General features: G+C 51.6%; 1 protein-coding gene across 5 annotated transcripts in view; it reads left to right on the top strand.

The window, feature by feature from the left end:
• Window positions 1-19,228, top strand: part of ABCC3 (ATP binding cassette subfamily C member 3) — a 48,690-nt gene that overhangs the window by 2,734 nt on the left and 26,728 nt on the right. For all 5 annotated transcript variants that reach the window (XR_011492274.1, XM_020913990.2, XM_020913991.2 and 2 more), the window contains exons 2-11: window positions 10,272-10,448; window positions 10,792-10,917; window positions 11,123-11,260; window positions 12,052-12,177; window positions 12,388-12,449; window positions 13,108-13,239; window positions 14,650-14,841; window positions 18,078-18,255; window positions 18,354-18,515; window positions 19,031-19,123. Coding sequence is in view for 4 of the 5 variants with exons in the window: in XM_020913990.2 (XP_020769649.2) it covers window positions 10,272-10,448; window positions 10,792-10,917; window positions 11,123-11,260; window positions 12,052-12,177; window positions 12,388-12,449; window positions 13,108-13,239; window positions 14,650-14,841; window positions 18,078-18,255; window positions 18,354-18,515; window positions 19,031-19,123 (1,386 nt within the window). In the remaining variant the exon portion in view is untranslated. The remainder of the gene's footprint in view (window positions 1-10,271; window positions 10,449-10,791; window positions 10,918-11,122; window positions 11,261-12,051; window positions 12,178-12,387; window positions 12,450-13,107; window positions 13,240-14,649; window positions 14,842-18,077; window positions 18,256-18,353; window positions 18,516-19,030; window positions 19,124-19,228) is intronic.

Raw genomic sequence — 19,228 nt, 5'->3', positions numbered from 1 at the left:
ATTTGGGAAGACCTACCAAAAAAGGGCTGGCAAGGCCATTGGGCCAGGGGCTCCCATTTCAGCTGTTTCCTGGGCAATTTGTGGATAAATCCATCTGCCTTAGCCCCAGCTAAAGGTGAGAGTAGGAACCCCAAGGGGACTCCTGAACCCCCTGGACATGTGCATACATGCTATGTACTCACACACACTGTGCACTGGATGAGTGAGTCATCCTTTCTTTGACTCTCTTACCTCTACCCGCTTTGGGGTGAATTACCAGCATCTCTGATCATGCTTGGGAGTGTGTGGAAATAAATTCCAAGGGGATGAACTGTGGCCAAGTGGCCCAGGAATGATGGATCCAGAGATGCCTCTAGAACAAAGAAGGTGGAAGTGTCCCTTTGATGTACCATGTTGCCTCTTGCCCGGAGGATTACTCTGTTCTGAGCAGTGGAGATAGGGGAACACCCACATGGTAATGAGGGTGCACAGAGGAAGGGCCTCAGCTGTTTGTCCTAAGGAGGTCTTGACCTGTTTGCAGAATTAGCTTTCATCTGATGGCTCCAGGAAATTCCTGGGAGGCTGATGCAGGCTTAGAAATCCAATGGTCCTAACCAAGAGAGCTGTCCAAAGATGGCACTGGCTGCCTGAGCAATAGTGAGCTCCCCATCACTGGGGGGCTCAAGCACAGGGTTAGTAACCACTTGGTGGGGGTGTTGGAAAGAGGAAGGAGGTGGGATCCTGGCCTGAAATTCTGCGACCAGCTAGGAAGAGAAAATGTGTGGTCAATAGGAGACTCACCAGTTCCTCCTCTGAGATTTTCAGACCTCTTTCCCTGACCCTCTCCACACTCTCCGCAAGGAATTACCTGGCAGCAGCTCTTGGCAGAGTCCTGTGGGTCTCCTACTGGTCAGGCACCATTTTTCACTTTCACTATTCCTTTGGCTGTTTACTCACCCTAGGGAGGGGCAGGGCTCTAGTCCCTAGATCCTCCCTGTGTCTCCTGCTCTGTTCCAGCTAGTGCCGTTCTGTTATTCACCAGCTGTGTGACTTTAGGCAAATTGCTCACCCTCTCTGAGTTCCAGCTGGGACCTCCTTCAGATCTAGTTGCTCAGTTCTGATTCTGAGGACCTGAGCCTCAGACTCGGGGGGTTATGACTAGGGTTCTGTGGACTTTAAGGCTCTGGGATGTCAGGGTCTTCCCCAGCCTCCTCCTGGGTCACTGCACAGTCTGAATAGGTGGCCACCATAACATATGAGTAACAGACAAGGCTCTGATTTCAATGTATTTTGATTCTCACATGAAGATAGTAACCCTCAAAGATCTGGGGAAACTGGCAGAGGCAAGAATGGCTCAGGCAGGTAGGTAGGAGTTGGACACCCCTCAGCCTATTGGACACCAAACTCCACCCCTACCAGGAACCCAGTCTTCCCTGCCAGGCTAGGGGCTCTAGAATCCCTTCTCTCCATCCCATCTGGGGCACCAAAACTGATCCTTTGAACTTCTGTCTCCTGGTAGAAAGATTAGGTCCCCAGGCTGGCCTCTCCCAAGCCCTGATGTCCCAGACCTGGTCTGGAGAGCTGGAGACTTAGGGAAGGAAGTGAGTCAAGGAAGTGGCACTTGGGAGGGAACTTTGCCAAGCCCGCCTGCTGGTCCTCTCACCAGGAAATGACCTTGGAGCACGGGACCAGCCCCCAGGGAGGGAGGCCCCAGTGGGGCCTGCCAGCTGACTGGCCGAGGAGGCAGGGTCAGAGCACCTGGGTCGTGTCCACCCCTCCCTGGTGTGGCTGACCCAGGGGCACAGATGCAGCAGGATCCCTGCTGGGGTGGGGCAGTGAGACTTGGATGTGTCACTGCTGTGTGTGGGGCCTCCCCTCCCCGACCTGGAGCTGCTCCTGTTTCCAAGGCTGGATCCAGGAGGTGTTCCTGGGCTGGGGTGGGTGCTCATGGGGGCTAATCCGTGGACTGGATTTCTCCTTCTAACTGGATAGTCAGGTTTCTAGTCCAGCGACTCCTAGAATGCCAGCTAGTCTGTTACCCTGTGATGGCAGCCTCTTTCCCTCTGCTCTGTGAGAAGAACCACAGCAAGGAGGTGGTTTGAGGGCAGGCTGTACGGCTGAAAGGAGATTTTTAATGTTTCAAGTGATCTGGACACACATGTTCTATCCCCAGGGTGGTTTGTCATGTTGGAACCCTGACAGGAACTGGGACTCTGGAGCTGCGTGGCCTGGGGTCAGGTCTGGCGTCAGCCCATGCAAACCGGGGCTGGTCACTTTTCAGCCATGAGTCTCAGCTGTTGTGGACATTAAATAAGAATCTTGGAACACATTGGTGCTCAAGTACCCGAAGTTCTTGCTGGTTGCCAAGGCCCTTTCAGAAGCAGACGGGCCGGCCAGACTGTGAGCCACAGATTTTTGCCTCCAGACCCAGACCCTTCCAAAGGCTACAGTTAGTGCGTGTGAACAGGCCCTTGCCCTTTTTCTGTACCTCCATTTCTGCTGAGATAATGAACTTGTCAGTTGATCCCGTCTCCCCACAACACAGGATTAAGGAAGTAATTACACTTCTCTCGACAGAGGCTATCAAAACGCCTGGGGCGCCCGGGGGCTGGAAAGTCCCTAAAGGCGCTGTGGCAGAGGGCTCTTGGGTCCTTACCGCCACCTGTCCCCTGCTGGGGTCTGTAGGGATTTCAGCCTTGGTGCCCTAGGGGCTCCCCGGTATGTAGTCCATTCTGGGTTCCAGACCTTATCAGCCCCATCCAGCTGTTTAATCACATTGTTAAAGTAGCTGTTGTTGCCGTGGAAACTGTGTGGGTGGCAGTGGGGGAGGGCTATGGTCTTGGCTCCCAGCCCAGCTGGTGTTCTTCAGACTGGGGATTGGGGGCTGGTGGTTTGAGAAGGGATCACCCATCCTGCCCTGTGGGGTTGCAAGGAGTAGTATGGGGTCCATGACCTCCACCAACCCTGTCCTTTACACTTAGCTTTGTTTGGGTCAGAGACCCTTTCGAGTGCCTTGGTGTCAAGGAGGGAACAGTCTGAGCTCCTGGGCATTCAGCTGCAGATGTGGGCTTTAGAGGGTAACTTTAACTTATTTGTCCATTTATTCTTTCTTTCTTTTATTCCACAAATGCATCGGAGTGTGGTCTCTGTGCCAGGAACTCTCCTAGGCAGTGGGGCTGCCTAGCTGGCCCAGCAGAACTAACAAACCGGTCCTCACGGAGCACATATTCCAGTGGAAGAAGACAGAAAAATTATAAACATAACAAATAACTCAGTTATATACTATCCTAGATAGCGATACTATCCTAGATAACGGTAAGGGCTATGGGAAAAGAGGATAGGCTAGCAGGGGTGGGGATGCAGGACCCGGATGGGGGTTACAGTTCCAGTTTTAATTAGAAAGGTCAGGGTGGACCTCCACAAGATCTGAGATCTGAGCACAAGCTTACAGGTGATGAGGGCATGCCGCAGCACCACTGCCTTGAGACAAGCGCAGGCCTGACCTTTGGAGACCGCAGAGGGTGGGAGGCAAGGGAGAGAGGGCAGTGGGGAAGCTGAGGTCAGAGAGACGGGGAGCAGATAATGTGGGTCTCAAGGGCACCCTGGGCTTTTACTCTGAGTGAAATGGGGAGCCCGTGACAGGTTTTAACCAGAGCAGTGACATGGTGCGTCACTAAGACGTCCTGCTTAGGTTTCATGAAGACTTGCCTCTAACTGCTGTGCTGAAGGAGACTGCTGGGTAAGCGGCAGGAACAGAAGCAGGGAGATGAGAGAGGGGGCGATGCCACACTCCAAGTGAGAGAGTGGGGTGGAGAGGAGCAGTTGGGTCCTGGACCTATCAGGGAGATTCAGGTAAGGATGCCTTTTTATAGATAAAAAGCATTGGATATAATCCTTTCATGTAGTTCAACCTAATAATTTGAAGGGAGAATAGACAAGATTTCCTGAAAGGCTGGGTGTGAGTTGTGAGAGAAAGAACCAAGGATGACTTGGAGTATTCCAGCCTGAGAGAAGGAAAGCATTTTCCTGCATCGAGGTGGGCAGTCTGGAGGAGGGACCAGCAGGAGTTCTATTCTGGACATGTTGTATGTGGTGGGTCCTGTCATTGTCTTAGCAAGCTGCTGTGCTGTGCTATGCTTAGCCCTGTCTGACTCTGCGACCCCATGGACTATAGCCCCTCATGCTCCTCTGTCCATGGAATTTTCCAGGCAAGAATACTAGAGTGGGTCGCCATTTCCTCCTCCAGGGGATCTTCCCGACCCAGGGATTGAACCCACATCTCTTGTGTCTCCTGCATTTGCAGGTGGATTCTTTACCCCTGAGCCATCTGGGAAGTCCTTAGGTCTTAGCAGAATGTCAGAGGCAAATAGATAGTCTGGGGACAGAGGCATGGACCGGTATGCTATCTCCTGGAGAGGGCTCTACCCAACTGAGCCCAGGCCGGATCTCCCTGTGGGTCATCTGGTCCTCCTAAGATCTCTTGTTGCCACAATGGAAGTTTATGAAACCAAAACAAGGTCCCAGCAGCTTCTGTTCATGACTGCTTCCTCCAGTATTGCCCCATTTGAGTCAAGGTGCCTTGCGGTTCATTCTCCCCGCAAAGTGAGCTGGCTGGGATGCTATCACTGCTGCCATTATTCATGCTCAGAGACAGGTTCAGAGAGATGAAGGCACTCACACACCATTCCACGGCTCCAAAGAGACAGCCTACACTGGGTCCTTTACATCAGGGTCTGTTCTCATGGCCGTTCCGTGCCTACCTCAAAGAGCCCTGCCCTTGACCCCTCGCAAGCGTGATTCCTGGTTGTGCCTTTGAACTCAGGCTCCAATCCCCTGCACACGCTATCCCTCATCAGTCAATGAATAGACCTTGGTTGACAAGGTCAATCTGGGCTGCTCCTTGTACCTGACCCTGTGCTGGAAGGTGTGGGGCAAGAGAGGAGAGGAGTAACAGTAAGGCCCAGTGTCTACCCCGAAGGGCTCACATCGCTTAGAGAGAAAATTTACTCACAGGTGCAGGGCGAAGGAACATAAGGTGGGAGTGTCTCGGTGTTACGAGGCCTGGTTGTTCCTCCCAGCTCCTGACTTCCAGGTGTCCTTGGACCTGTTGCCAGAGCAAGTGGAACCTGTTTTTTCTTTTGCAAGCCAGGTCTAATACTGTTCCTCTTCTTTTCTTTTGGAATAATGACCATTTAAGTGCTATAATAAAATGCTGCTGAAACATAAAGGGCCTCGATCTCTCTCAGGTAATAGTCATTTGCCTGAGTGCCAAGACCATACAAAACAAAGCAAAGCAAAGCCCCTTGGAGGCTGGGGCACCCCAGAAATGCTTTCTGTAGAAAGAGTAGCTCGAGTTGGGCCCAGAGAGGTCAGTAGTTCACTCCCTCCAGGCCCAAAGACCAGGTGATAGAGTTGGGTATGGCCTTGGGCCAGGTATCAGACTGGTAACTAAGAGGATGGGATTAATGGGTTTGTGAAGGGTTAAACAGGGTGTGGCTGCCACTCGAGGGTGGAATGGGTCAGTACATGGTCCTTTTTTTTTTCCATTTATTTTTATTAGTTGGAGGCTAATTACTTTACAATATTGTAGTGGTTTTTGCCATACATTGACATAATCAGCCATGGATTTACATGTATTTACATGGATTTACATGTATTTCCCATCCCGATCCCCCCTCCCACCTCCCTCTCCACCCGATCCCTCTGGGTCTTCCCAGTGCACCAGCCCCAAGCACTTGTCTCATGCATCCAACCTGGGCTAGTGATCTGTTTCACCCTTGATAATATACATGTTTCGATGCTGTTCTCTCGAAACATCCCACCCTCACCTTCTCCCACAGAGTCCAAAAGTCTGTTCTGTATGTCTGTGTCTCTTTTTCTGTTTTGCATATAGGGTTATCGTTACCATCTTTCTAAATTCCATATATATGCATTAGTATACTGTAGAACTTTTATAAACAAAAATGTTTCCTTAGTATGTGTGTGCATGCTCAGTCGTATCCGATCCCTTGCAACCCCATGGATTGTAGCCCACCAGGCTCCTCTGTCCCTGGGATTTTCCAGGCAAGAATACTGGAGTGGGTTGCCATTTCCTCCTCCACATGGTCCTTTTATACAATGGACCACGTGTAAGAATGGGGAGGAAGAATCCCCACACTCAACACTGAGGATATGGTGGTGGTGGTTTAGTCGCTAAGTCATGTCCGACTCTTGCAACCCCATGGACTGCAGCTGGCCAGGCTCCTCTGTCCATGGGATTCTCCAGGCAAGAATACCAGAGTGGTTTGCCATTTCCTTCTTCAGGGGACCTTCCTGACCCAGGAATCGAACCCGGGTCTCCTGGATTGCAGGCAGATTCTGTACCGACTGAGCTACTATGCCACCCCTCAAATGCAGTGCAGAGTGAAGAAGCTAGACATGAAGGATCTAGGCTGTGTGGTTCCCTTTATAGGAAGGTCCCATGTGGGCAAAATCACATGTTGTTGGAACTCAGAACAAAATTCCCCTGGGATGAGGAGTGGCTGAGAGGAAGTCCAAGAGGAGCTTCTGGGCATCAGCCATGTCCTGTTTCTTGATCTGGGTTCTAGTTACACAATCATGTTCAGTGTGTGAGAATTCACTGAGGTGTATACTTAAGCTGTGTGTGCTTTTCTCTAAGTATATTATACTCGGATGAGAAATGTCTTAAAGAGGAAAACCATGCAGGCCAGGCTGTCTGCCTCCCCCATCTTGGAAGAGCCTGACCAGGTCTACAGTGTAATCCCGCTCTATGATCCAGTCCTCAGCCGTGGGCTGAGTGCCAGTGCTCAGCAAGAGTCTGCTGGGCCTTAGCTTGAGTGATTACTAAGTGCTGGGTTCTAGAATACAAGATGTATGTGGCACAACCTCTGCTTTCCAGGGTTTGAGTGAAACGCCCCCAAAGCAGTGTGTCCGTGGACCTCACGCTCCATAGAGGCAGGAACCGTTTGTCCCAAGTGTGCCTCCACCCCACCTCCCCAACCTCCCCACCAAGCCCATAGCAGGCCTTTACCGGAGCATCATCAAGTGGAAGACATATTCTGGAAGGCGGCTCTTTAGGTCTTTAAGTGCTGAGTTCAGAGCAGGAAGGATGCTCAAGATGGGAGAGGTGGGTCCTAAGCAGGGCCCGTCACCCTGCCCTGTTGTTATTGGGATTCTGACAGGTGGAAAGAGGGACCAGACTGAAAAAAGGTGTAGGAGTGCAATTTAGAGTGAAGTGAGTTTGGCAGTGGGGGAAAGGAGCAGTGGGAAGGCAGGAGGGCTGCTTGGACTTGGCTCCAGGAGTGGGTCTGGGGACACAAGGCAAGGGGCACAACACTGCATCTCAGAAATCTCACAGCTGTGGGTGGGTGCATTAGAGGCAGAGTGCTGACCCAGATGGAATGAAAGAGTGGGGACAGGCTGAGGAACGGGAAGCAGGGTGTGCAGACCGCTCCGTGAACTGTTTTCTTAAGATGACAGAACTCGGGCACATAGTTTGACAGCTTAGATAGATAGATGGAAAGTTCAAGGCCAGCTGTGGGCCTTGAGTGCCATGCTTGGATTTTGTCTTCTAGTCAGTATGAAACCACTGAAGGCTTAGAGGGAGGGTACAAGGTTATCCTTTTGTTTACTCATTTATTCAACAAATGTTTAATCTATTTAAAGCAAATTTTTGGTGAGCACTTAGTACGTGCTGGGCATTGCTCTCAGTAGTTAGGATACATCAGTAAATGAAATAGAGATTCTTAAAAAAAAAAAAAGATTCTTTCCTTCAAGAAACACATATGCCAGCAGGAAGAGATGTAAGAAAACACATTAAACTACTAAATTATATAGCATGTTAGAAGGTGGTAGATACAGGGGGAAAAAAAGCAGAGAAAGGTTAAGGGAATGCTGGAGATAGGGTGCAAGAGACGATAATAAATGGAGTGGTCCAGGTAGGCCTCAAAGAGAAATAAAGACTTAAGGATGCCTAAGGGAGGAGTGTTCCAGACAGAGAGCAGCAAGTGCAAAGGCCTCGAGGCAGGAACATGTGTGGTGTGTTCCGAAGTAGTAATGAGGCCACTGGCTGGAGTGATGGAGGGAGAGGCAGTGAGAGAGGTCACAGGTTGGCAGGAAGGTACACTGTGGGGGCCTTGTAGGCTCTTGTACGATGCGTAAATGGAGGTGTCCAGTCGGCAGCTGGATATAGAGGTGAAGATTTGGAGAGTGGTGGGGTAAAGTTAGGGCTTCTCAGGTGGAGCTCATGGTAAAGAACCTGCCTGCCAATGAAGGAGACGTAAGAAATGTGGGTTCTGTCCCTGCATCAGGAAGATCCCCTGGAGGAGCTCATGGCAACCCACTCCAGTATTCTTTCCTGGAGAATCCCATGGACAGAGGAGCCTGGTGGGTTACAGTCCATAGGGTCCCAAAGAGTTGGACACGACTGAAACAACTTAGCATGCAGGCATGCACGGGAAGAGATAAACTTGGGAGCCATCGGCACGTAGATGAGACTGGATGAGATTGCCCTGGGGTTGAGTGCAGATGGAAAAGGAGATGGAGAAGAGGAAAGGACTGAGCTTGGGGCCACTCTGATGCCAAGAGAGGGAAGCAACAAAGAGGCTTAGAAGGAAAGAAAGACCAGAAAGGAAGGAGAAGACCAGGAGAGTGTGGGCAGGGATCTGGGCCCATAGGGCATAGAAAGGAAGAGACCAGAAAGGAAGAGAATCCCATGGAAATTGCTCAGGAAGAGATGAGAGCTTGGGCTAGACTGATGGCTGAGGGGCCAGGGGGAGGGGCCCTGTGGGAGATGTTATCATCCCGTGTTAGTTACCCTTGAAGAAACTAAAGCCCAGAGAGGTAAAGCTCAAGCATCTTGCCTAAGGTCAAACTGAAAAGAGTAGAGTTAGTAGCAATGAACTTAGCAGTGAACAATATTTACATAGTCAAAAATATGTAAACTCTGAATGTTTATTTAGCAACAGCATGTGATGTTTCTACACTGGAAGGCTAAGGGAGTTCAAGTGGAGAGGGAGATAAAAGCCTTGCCTTCTAGTGAGAAGAAAATGGCAAAAGAAAATAGCAATTACCAAATAGTGGTAGATCATGTAATAATAATGAAAGCAAATTGCTTAAAATCATGAAAGTAGCTCCCAGAACAATGTTAGCATGTTTGACATATTTACCCCAGGAAAATGGAGCTAGGGGTGGGGAGTAATGAGGCAGGGTACCATTTTCCTTTTCACAGTTAGACTTTTAAAATTATATGCATGTTATAACTTTGAGAAAAATAAAAATGGTAATTCTTTAAACTGGCAATTAGAAGGTAGGAGGTTCTATCCTTTGGTATTGTCTCTAGGTGGATGGGCTTGTGGGTGAGGCTTGTTTTTTATTTGTTTTTTAGTTGTTTATATTTTATGAGCTTTCTGTAAAGAATGTCTAATACTTTGCAAGAAGTGAAAAAAGGATTAGTTTGTTGGTGGCCTTGGGGGAAACAATTTTAGTAAAATATATGTTTGAATAGTTTCCCCCATCCATTTCCAAAAAAATTCTTAGGTGTAAAGACAAAACAGAGGGTGGGGATCTTGTCTGGACTCAGTGATTCCCAAGGACCCAAGACTTGCAGTACTAGAACCAGGACAGTCCTCTGCAAAATGAGAGGATGGGTCGCCAGGGCTTTGTTTACAAAGCTCTCTCCACATCACCTTGTTCCTTTGAGTTCACTCCCACTGAGGGAGGTAGGTGGGGTGGGGGATGGCCTCCCCTTTGAACAGAGAGGCAACTAAAGCTGAAAGAGGCTCCCTACCCCTTCCCTGGGAGACTTAGAGAGGAAGTGGACTCTTCAACCATGTGCATATACTGCTTTGATAAAGTAAATTAATTAAAAAAAAAGAGTGGAAATCTAGAATGACAGAAAGCAGATCAGTGGTTGCCTGAGAGGGATGGGCTGCAGAGGGGGCACAAAGGAACTCAGATAATGGTGGAATATTTGATATCTTTATTGTGGGTAGCGGTTTTGCAGGTGTGTACAACTGTCAGTCACTGGATTATGCACTTTAAATGGGTGCAGTTTATTGTGCTTAAATTATACGTCAATTAGAGAGAGAGAAAATATGAGGAAATGAGGAAACTAGCACCCTTAGCCTCCTGGGAGAGCTCATGCTTGGGACAATGCCTGCTTATTTGTTCACTTAGCCTTTCAAGATCACACACCTTCCAACCACTAGGGCGCATGGAGCAGCTCTCTGGCCCAGCCCCCTTCCTGGAGTGTGAGCCCATTGCTGCCCCTGAGTTCTTCTCTGTTTTCCCAGGACTCCAACCTGTCTCTGCACACAGACAACCCGGACTTCACTCCCTGCTTCCAGAACTCCCTGCTGGCCTGGGTCCCCTGCGTCTACCTGTGGGCTGCTCTGCCCTGCTACCTGTTCTATCTGCGGCGCCACCACCAAGGCTATATTGTCCTCTCTCACCTCTCCAGGTTCAAAACGGTCAGAGGCTCAGGGCTCTGCTGTGGGCGGGCCCGGAACCTGAATGAGTCCCTTCCCCCACCTCAGTGACTGGACTGGGTTCCCCAGCCTCCCCTGCCCTGCGCTCAGGGCCATGGCAGCCTGCCAGCTGGGTCTACAGCCCATTGAGATAATCTCTGGGGAAGTTCAGTCAAGGTCTCCAACAATGCTCTCCCCACTCTGGAGAAGCTTCCGGCCAGTGCCCAGCCCGGCCCTTGAGGGCAGGCCTGGGCAGATCTGTTGGTTTCAGGACCAAAGGCCCCTCCCCAGGGGGGGCTCTCCGTTTCTTTGAGGATGGAGGCTCCAACCTATGCCCTGTTCACAGGCCTTGGGCGTCCTGCTGTGGTGTGTCTCCTGGGCTGACCTCTTCTACTCCTTCCATGGCCTGGTCCACGGCTGGGCCCCTGCCCCCGTCTTCTTTGTCACCCCCTTGGTGGTGGGGGTCACCATGGTCAGTGCGGGACCAGGGGATCTGGGTAGGGGAGGATCTCTAGTGGGTTGTGGGATGCTGATGGGGGAACCGTGGGCTCTGAGGAGAAGGCTGGACACCTTAGAAGGGGGTAATTCCAGAGACATCTAGCCATGGGGTGTGGGGAGGGATGGAGTCAGGTCCAGATGTGTGCTCTGGCCCAGTGCCTGCTGCTCTCACTGCACAGCTGCTGGCCACCCTGCTGATCCAGTATGAGCGGCTGCAGGGGGTTCGGTCCTCGGGTGTTCTCATCATCTTCTGGTTCCTGTGTGTGGTCTGTGGCATCATCCCCTTCCGTTCCAAGATCCTTTCAGCTTTGACACAGGTAAGGGGAAAAGAGAAACCTGCTAGGTCCACACGTCTAGGGGTTGGCCCCAGAGCTCAAGGTCACTGTTGGCTCCCAGGCTCCTCCTCTCTGCCCCTCCCCAGCTCCCAGGACCGCCTCTGCTGTTCAGTCCCTCTTGTGTCATTCCTTACTTGTTGCCTCTCTGCTGAGAAGCAGATTGGTGAGCAGGGTGAGAGTCCGTGTAACCAAGGAAATGCAGCAAGATGAGCCCTTCATTGGCTGCTTGTGGAATGTAGCCACCATCAAATGCAGTGTTTGTGCAGTGAGAACCTGTGTGTGCAACCATGAGCAATTCTGGCTTCCTTGGAGTCCCATTATCTTGTTCTCCCCCTTTTTCCCACCTCCCTCAGTTCCTGGTCTTCCTCTTAATCTTCAGTGGTGGGGGTGGGGGGCAGGTGATGTGGTGGTAGGAGCACTGGGGATCAATCTAGTGTCTCCCTCTTTCTCCAACTCAAGAGAAGCCAGTCAAGTGTATTCATAAGAGCACAGGCTGGGAACAATCCAATTACTTTGTGATCTTGGGCAAGTTCCTGAGCCATTTGAAGCCTCATTTCTTCAATTACACAAAGTGATGTAGGTGAGCAGGGCAAGTCTCCACCAAATAGCAGACCCCCTATGGCCTTTCCCCTCTCTCAGAACCCTCTGGGTGGGGGACCCAGGGGCCCCCAGGGGCTGACTCCTACACAGAGGGGTCTGGTGCCCCCAAGAAGTCCTTTGGACTGCAGGCCCGGGATCCCCAAGCTATGATGTTGCTCCCCTCTCTCCCCCAGGGCAAGATCTCAGACCCTTTCCGCTTCACGACCTTCTACATCTACTTTGCTCTGGTGCTCTCTGCCCTCATCCTCTCCTGCTTCAGAGAGAAGCCACCGTTTTTCTCCCCTAAGAATATCGACCCTGTAAGTTTTAATGGAGTTGGGTGGTAAAGGTGGTTCCACAGCCCATTGGTCAGCCCAGCCCTTCCAACTCATTTGATCTTCTTGTCACCTCCAGAGTGTGCAAACTAGGGCTTGGAGCAGAAAGGAGTGAGGCACCCTCCTCCCTCTGCTCTGCCTTGAGAGGGTGGTGTGCACTCCTGATTTCCCCTGTCTCACTCTTTTACCTTCTAGAACCCCTGCCCAGAGGCTGGAGCTGGCTTCCTCTCCCGCCTATCTTTCTGGTGGTTTACAAAGTAAGTTTACTGTTCCCTAAGCCTGGGGAATCTGGTTGGATAGTTGGGGGATTAGAAAGAGGAACAGGAGCAGGCAAAGAATCCCAGAGCTTGAGGAACTGTGAACCCCAGTGGGCATGGGGCAGACAAGGGTGGGGAAACCTATCTGTTTGGGCTGGGGGCTAAATACAGAAGCCAGGCCTGGTCTGGTTCTGATCCCAGGGCACAGGCCAGCCCAGTGTCTGGCAGGCCATGGGGACAGGCCCAGGGTTCTAGAGGGAGAATTAGCTCCCAGCTCTTTGGTCAGGGATAAGCTTGCAGCTGTCATTTCCTTGGGCATCTCTCAGAGGCGCTAAAGCAGGAGAATGATGTCTGTGACCTCGGTGACAGCCCATTAACCGTGTTGCACTGAGGAAGCTCCTGGGCTTGGGATCCATCCAGTGGGTCTTGTCATCGCTCAGGGCCCCCGTCAGCCTCAATTTCATCACCAGGGCCCAGGAGTCAATGGGGCATATGAGAGGGAGGGAGAAAAGGCTGGAACTTGGAGTGGGAGTCACTGTAGGAATAAAGGAGACACTCTTCTTTGCTACTGTCCCCCCAGGGACACCCTCCTGTCTGGAGACCCTTGTCCCCAGGCTCCTAAACTCTGACCCAGTGTGGTGCTGCCTGCCCACTCCAGGTTGGCCATCCTCGGCTACAGGCGGCCCCTGGAGGAGCGAGACCTCTGGTCCCTAAACAAGGAGGACCGCTCCCAGATGGTGATGCAGAGGCTGCTGGAGGAGTGGAAGAAGCAACAAGATCAGGCAGCGCGGTGAGGCCCCCCTCCCCCCAGTCCCCGCACCCCTCCAGCCCAGCCCCTTCACACAGCCCAGGTCTCCTGCAGGCAAGGTTGGTAGATCACATGGCTGGGGGTGGAGAGAAAAACAGGTGCAAGTGGTCCTGGGGTGTGCAGTTTAGGCCTGCATGGGCCAGCTGGAGAATGGCTGACACTTGCACACTCACTTGGTCCAAGGGGCTTACCTGGTGGCTGAGACAGTAAAGAATCTGCCTGCAGTGTGGGAGACCTGGGTTCAATCCCTGGGTTGGCAAGATCCCCTGGAGAAGAGAATGACTACCCACTCCAGTATTCTTGCCTGGAGAATTCCATGGACAGAGGAGTCTGGCTAGCTACAGTCCACAGGATTGCAAAGAATTGGACACAACAGAGCGACTAACACTGTGTCTGAGGGGTAGTTGTAAGATTAACCCAGTCAGTCTGACAGCCCTACTGCACAGACTCTAATGTCTTTGTGTGACAGATGACATCACTGAAGCACTGAAGTTTGATGATGCACCCAAGGTCCCCTAACTGGTGGTGGCATGGGCAGAATCCACACCCAGCTGTCTGGCCCCCTGCAGTCACCACTGCACCGCCCTGACTGACTTGAAGGGTGGATTCCGGAGACTTCCCTCAGGAGGGGAAAGGACCAGGAGAAGAAAGTTAAGAACAGCGTCCCCACTTAATCCTGCCTTCTATGTGGAGGCAACAGCTGGAGGAGATTACCATCTGATTGAGGGCCTTCCCACTGACCCAGGAGTCTGTCTCTGGCTGACTACTCAGACAAAAAATCTGAGACTCTTGAGTCCTCCTTCTTCACCCACATCCCCTCCAGGACCAAACCCTTTTGCTTTCCACCCACAGTCTGGGTCCCAGAAGTCCCATGCTAGTTCTGTCTGAACCCCTGATGGCCAGCTGGCTGTGGAGGAGCCAGGGACTTGGACTTGGTCATCCGTGTCTTGGGTTCATGGCTTGGAGCCTCTGAGACCTAATGGTCTCCAGTCTGCCTGCTGCACCCTATTTCTGTCCCTTCATGCCACCTCCACTCCCTCCCTGCTCAGCCCCCCAGTGACTAGGCCACTAGCCAGCCCTGCCCAAGTCTCCTTTCTCATAGCATTCTCCTTGGAGCCAGCCCTGGAGAGGCAGATGCTGGAAATTGCTGGGTGTATAGTTCTTGGGGAGCAGTTAAGACACCCCTTCATATATCCTCTAGAACCTGGAGACAGAGTCACTTCGGGATTCTCAGCTGGAGAGTTGCATTGTCTGCCCCAATTCTGAGAGCCAAGAAAGCAGCTCCCCCTCCTACCTGCTCTTCAATAGCCCCGGTGGCCCTTGGCTTGATGGGGCCTTTGTACCCATTCCTACTCCTTTGTACCTATTCCTGTTCCTTCCTCCTCGGACCAGACGCCAGGCTGCAGAGGCTTCGAGGAAGAAGCTGTCCAGCGAAGGTGAGGTGCTGCTTGAGGGCCGACCCCGGGCCCAGGAGCCCTCCTTCCTGCGGGCCCTGATGGCCACCTTCAGCACCAGCTTCCTCCTCAGCATGGGCTTCAAGCTGATCCAGGATCTGCTGTCCTTTATCAACCCACAGCTGCTCAGGTCTGTGCACGCTCCCTTCCACTTGGCCCTTCCTGGGACAAGGGGCTGGCCTTGGGGATGACGAGTGGGGAAAGAGCCCCAGTCCAGGAACTGGAGGGGCTAGCCTCATTTTCTGTGTGACCTTTGACAAGTGGCAGAGCCTCTGCACCTCCTTTCCCCATTCACATCCAACTTACCTGGTACCCTGATGTATACCTTAACAAGCATTCTCTCTTTAAATCCTCCCAACAGTCCTGCAGAGGATTCCCATTTTACAAATGAGGAAGCAGAAAAACAAAAAACAACAACAAAAATGAGGAAATAAGAACTCAGAGAAATGAAGTGATGTGACCAAGGGCACACAGCTGGTGAAGATGGATTTGAGTTCAGAGCTCTGAACTCCAGCTATGATGCTCTTCCAGATAGGCTCCACCATTTGTCCCCTGAGTAGCTTGGGCTAGAAAGTGAAAGTGAAAGTGAAGTTGCTCAGTCATGTGCGGCTCTTTGCAACCTCATGGACTGTAGCCCACCAGGCTCCTCCATCCATGGGATTCTCCAGGCAAGAATACTGGAGTGGGTTGCGATTTCCTTCTCCAGAGGATCATCCCGTCCTAGGGATCGAACCCAGGTCTCCTGCATTGCAGGCAGACGCTTTAATCTTTGAGCCTCCAGAAGGAGCTCTCAAATGAGGGAATGGGAAGGAGCCCTCACTCCATTGCCCCTCCATCCATGAATTTGTGCATTCGTTCATTCAACAAACATTTTTTGAGCCTCCAGGGTCTCAGAATAGTGCCAGACCCTAGGTATACAGAGATAAATAAGATATGGTCTTAAAGTCTTGTGGGAGAAACCGGTGTGTAAATCTGTTAGAGCACAGTGTGGGCAGAGGTGTATTCAGGTGTCTGAAAAACCCCTCAGAGGGGCAGGAAGGCAGTCTGGGAAGGGGTAGGGTTCTCTTGCCGGCCAGGGAGTTTATCTAGTTTGGAAAGACAGGCAACTAACTAACTAGGTGAAGAAGGAGGTGAAGGTGCAGAGTCACTAAGGCCTGAAACAGCATGACTCAGGAAATCCAAGTACTTATGAATGCTAGAGGGAGGGTGACTGGAGGGAGGGGCAGAACAACAAAGGGAGAGAGGGAAAGCTAAGAAAATCCTTGAAAGATTTGAAGCCAGGGAGGGGCATCTGGCTTTGCATCTGGAAGGAGCCCCTGCTGGTAGTGTGGGTGGTGTAAGGCAGTGTAGCCAGATGGAAGTGGGCCAACTAGGTCTAAGGAAAGTCCAGGTCAGGAATGAGCTGGATTCAGGAGCTACTCTGGAAATGGGTGCTTGTGTCGGAAAGGGAGGATACAAAGGTGACCTGGCTTCTCGGATAGCTAGAGAATGATGGATTGTTTTTTTTTTTTTATGAGATAGTGAACTCAACAGGAAGAGAGACCTGGGCACTGGGCAGAGTGGTGAGCTGCATCTTTGCCATGTCAGGCCTGAGGTGCTGGTGGCCCCCAAGGGGAGATTCCCAGATAGCGGGAGGTCAGAGAGTTTTCAGAGTCATCATGGAAGCCCAGGGCTCCATCTCTTTGGCTAACCCCTCCCAGAGAGGGGCCTTCACATGAAGGCAGATAGAGTCCTAGGGCATTCTGACAGGTGTGGGGGAGCAGAAGACTAACTTGGAGGGGCCAGAGTTGGGAAAAGAATCCAGATTGTGGACCAGGGAACACATCCAGGGAAAGCCATGGCATCCAGTGAAGCAAGTTGACCAGTAAAATAGAGCCTGAAGAAGGCAGCGTGGAGTTTGTTGGTGACTTTGCCAAAAACAGAAGCTGAGACAAAGGGGAAGGGCCTGAGAGAAGGGTGTCTGCAGTGGAGATAGGGCCAATGAAGGTCTAGAAACTTCCTATAAAAGTTTTTAGTTTCCTAGGGTGACAGAGTCCCACAAACTGGGTGGCTAAAAACAGAAATGTATTCTTTCATGATTCTGGAAGCATGGTCTGAAATCAAAGTATCAGTGGGTTGGTTCCTTCTGGAGGCTCTGAGTGAGATCCATCCAGCTTCTGGTGCTGCTGGCAGACTAGACTTCCTTAGCTTGAGACTCATCGCTCCAATCTCCACCTCCATCTTTGCATGGCATCTTCCTGTATGTGTGTGTGTGTGTGTGTGTCTGTCTGTCTGTCTGCATTTGTGTCTCTGTGCAAATCTACCTCTCTTTTCTCTTATAAAGATTCCAGTCACTGGATTCGGGGCCACCCTATTCCAGTACAACCTTGTCTTAACTTGACTACATCTGTAAAGACTCTGTTTCCAAATAAGAAACATTCATAGGTCCAGGGGTTAGGACTTGAGCATGTCTTTTGGGGAGTCACACCCAAACCCACAGCAGAAGAGGTCTGGCCATGACTGTGGAGGAAGCTTCATGGGGCCAAGGGGAGATTTGTCCTAACATGGAAGAGACTTGATCATGTTAGTCGGCAAAGGCACAGAGCTGCCAGTGGAGAGGAGGTTCCTGAAGATGAGACGAAAGGGGGCCAATGATGAAGCATGCTCCTGAGGAGGTGGGTGGGATCTGGGGCTTGTGGGGCAAAATCCAGCGTGGAAAGTTGGAAGGACGCCTCCTGTCCTGAGGCAAATGGAAGAGGGTGAATGTTTGCAGGGAAGTTTGTAGTTCGTAGGGAGTTCTCAATGGGAACAAGTAAGTGGGCCACTGCTGAGAGAGGTGGGGAATGAGGACAGATCAGAAGGTAAGAGGTGAAGAGGACTGTGGGAGAGGAATTAGATTAGGGTCCTGGAGAAGGTCACTGGGCAGCACTGGGGGCTGATATTGAAGAGGATGGATTTCAGTGGCAAGAGTCTGCATAGTCATGCTGGACTTCAGAGCCCTCAGCAGTCCAAGCAAAGGTGCAGGAAAGTCTAATCAACAGACATGTGGCATTGCTTCCTGCCACATGGTCCAAGGAGGCCAAACAGATGAGGTGAGGCGGCCTCACCAAGGCAGGCCAGTGAGGTTGGTGGCCAGAGAGTAATAAAGAGGTGGGTGGAGGGAGGCCATGGTAGATGGGAAAGGAGGTGGAGGCAGAAATGAGTAAGGAGGCAGAGTCTTGCGGCAGCTCTGGACTGATTCGCATGGTCTGGGTTGGGGCTGTGGAGGCCAGCAGCCTCCAAATGAGAGGCTTGAGAGAGTGGAAACTGAGGGGCAAGAAGAGAGCAGCAGTAGGGGAAAAGCCTGGGGAGATTCCCCACCCTTACTGTTCTCTCCTCCATTTGCAGCATCCTGATCAGATTTATTTCAAACCCCACGGCCCCCACCTGGTGGGGCTTCCTGGTGGCCGGGCTGATGTTCGTGTGCTCCGTGATGCAGACCCTGATCTTACACCAGTATTACCACTGCATCTTTGTGATGGGGTTGAGGTTTCGCACAGGGATCATAGGTGTCATCTATAGGAAGGTCAGCTGGAGTGGGGCATGAGGGGCTGGGGAGGCCAGCCCCGGGGAACTTTGGAGAGACTTGCACGACCAGTCCATCAGTCAACTGTCCACCTGCAGGCTCTGGTCATCACCAATTCAGTCAAACGTGAGTCCACTGTAGGAGAAATTGTCAACCTCATGTCAGTGGATGCCCAGCGCTTCATGGATGTTGTCCCCTTCATCAACCTGCTGTGGTCAGCACCCCTGCAGATCATCCTGGCAGTGTACTTCCTCTGGCAGGTGACTCCTGAACCGTGCTCTCTGCCTCCTTCCTCTGACTTCTCCTTCCTTCAGATGGGACAAGAGAGAGTTATTCTGGGTCAGCAGAGGGGTGGGGGACAGAACTATGAGGATGCTGGTGTCTTCAATCAAGTCTTTCCAGCCTGTGTGATTGTCCTGCTCACAGAACCTAGGGGAGGGAAGAGGGACTAGGAGACGAGGTGGGTGTGACTCTGGTTGTCATTGCCTATCTGTTTGTATTTGCTTTCCTGTGTGTCTGGACACCCTTCAATGGAAGCCAGTGTTTGTCTCTATCTGTTGTCATTACCTGATGGCTGGCTGTTTCTGCAAATGTTTTTGCAATTTTGGCTTTATCTGTATGTTTACTTTTCACTGTCCATCTGTTTGGCTGACCACTGACTTTTGCTTCAGGCGCATCCCCGCATTTCAGGTCAATAGGCCTCTGTCTGTTGGGTTCTGTCTATATACTCTGTATATCTGTCTGTCTGTCTAATCTATCCATCATGCGCCCTCAGAACCTGGGTCCCTCCGTCCTGGCTGGAGTTGCTCTCATGATCTTGCTAATCCCGCTCAACGGAGCTGTGGCTGTGAAGATGCGTGCCTTCCAGGTGGGTGCTAGGAGACTGAGCTGCTCCTGCCTGGAGCCCTGGCCAGGTGCCTGGTGGAGGGCAGTCACAACCTGGGCCTTATCCACTACCTTGCTTACTGAGTAG

This window comes from Odocoileus virginianus, chromosome 17, assembly GCF_023699985.2.
Source record: "Odocoileus virginianus isolate 20LAN1187 ecotype Illinois chromosome 17, Ovbor_1.2, whole genome shotgun sequence".
Lineage (NCBI taxonomy): Eukaryota > Metazoa > Chordata > Mammalia > Artiodactyla > Cervidae > Odocoileus > Odocoileus virginianus.
This window is presented reverse-complemented; position numbering and strand designations above follow the sequence as displayed.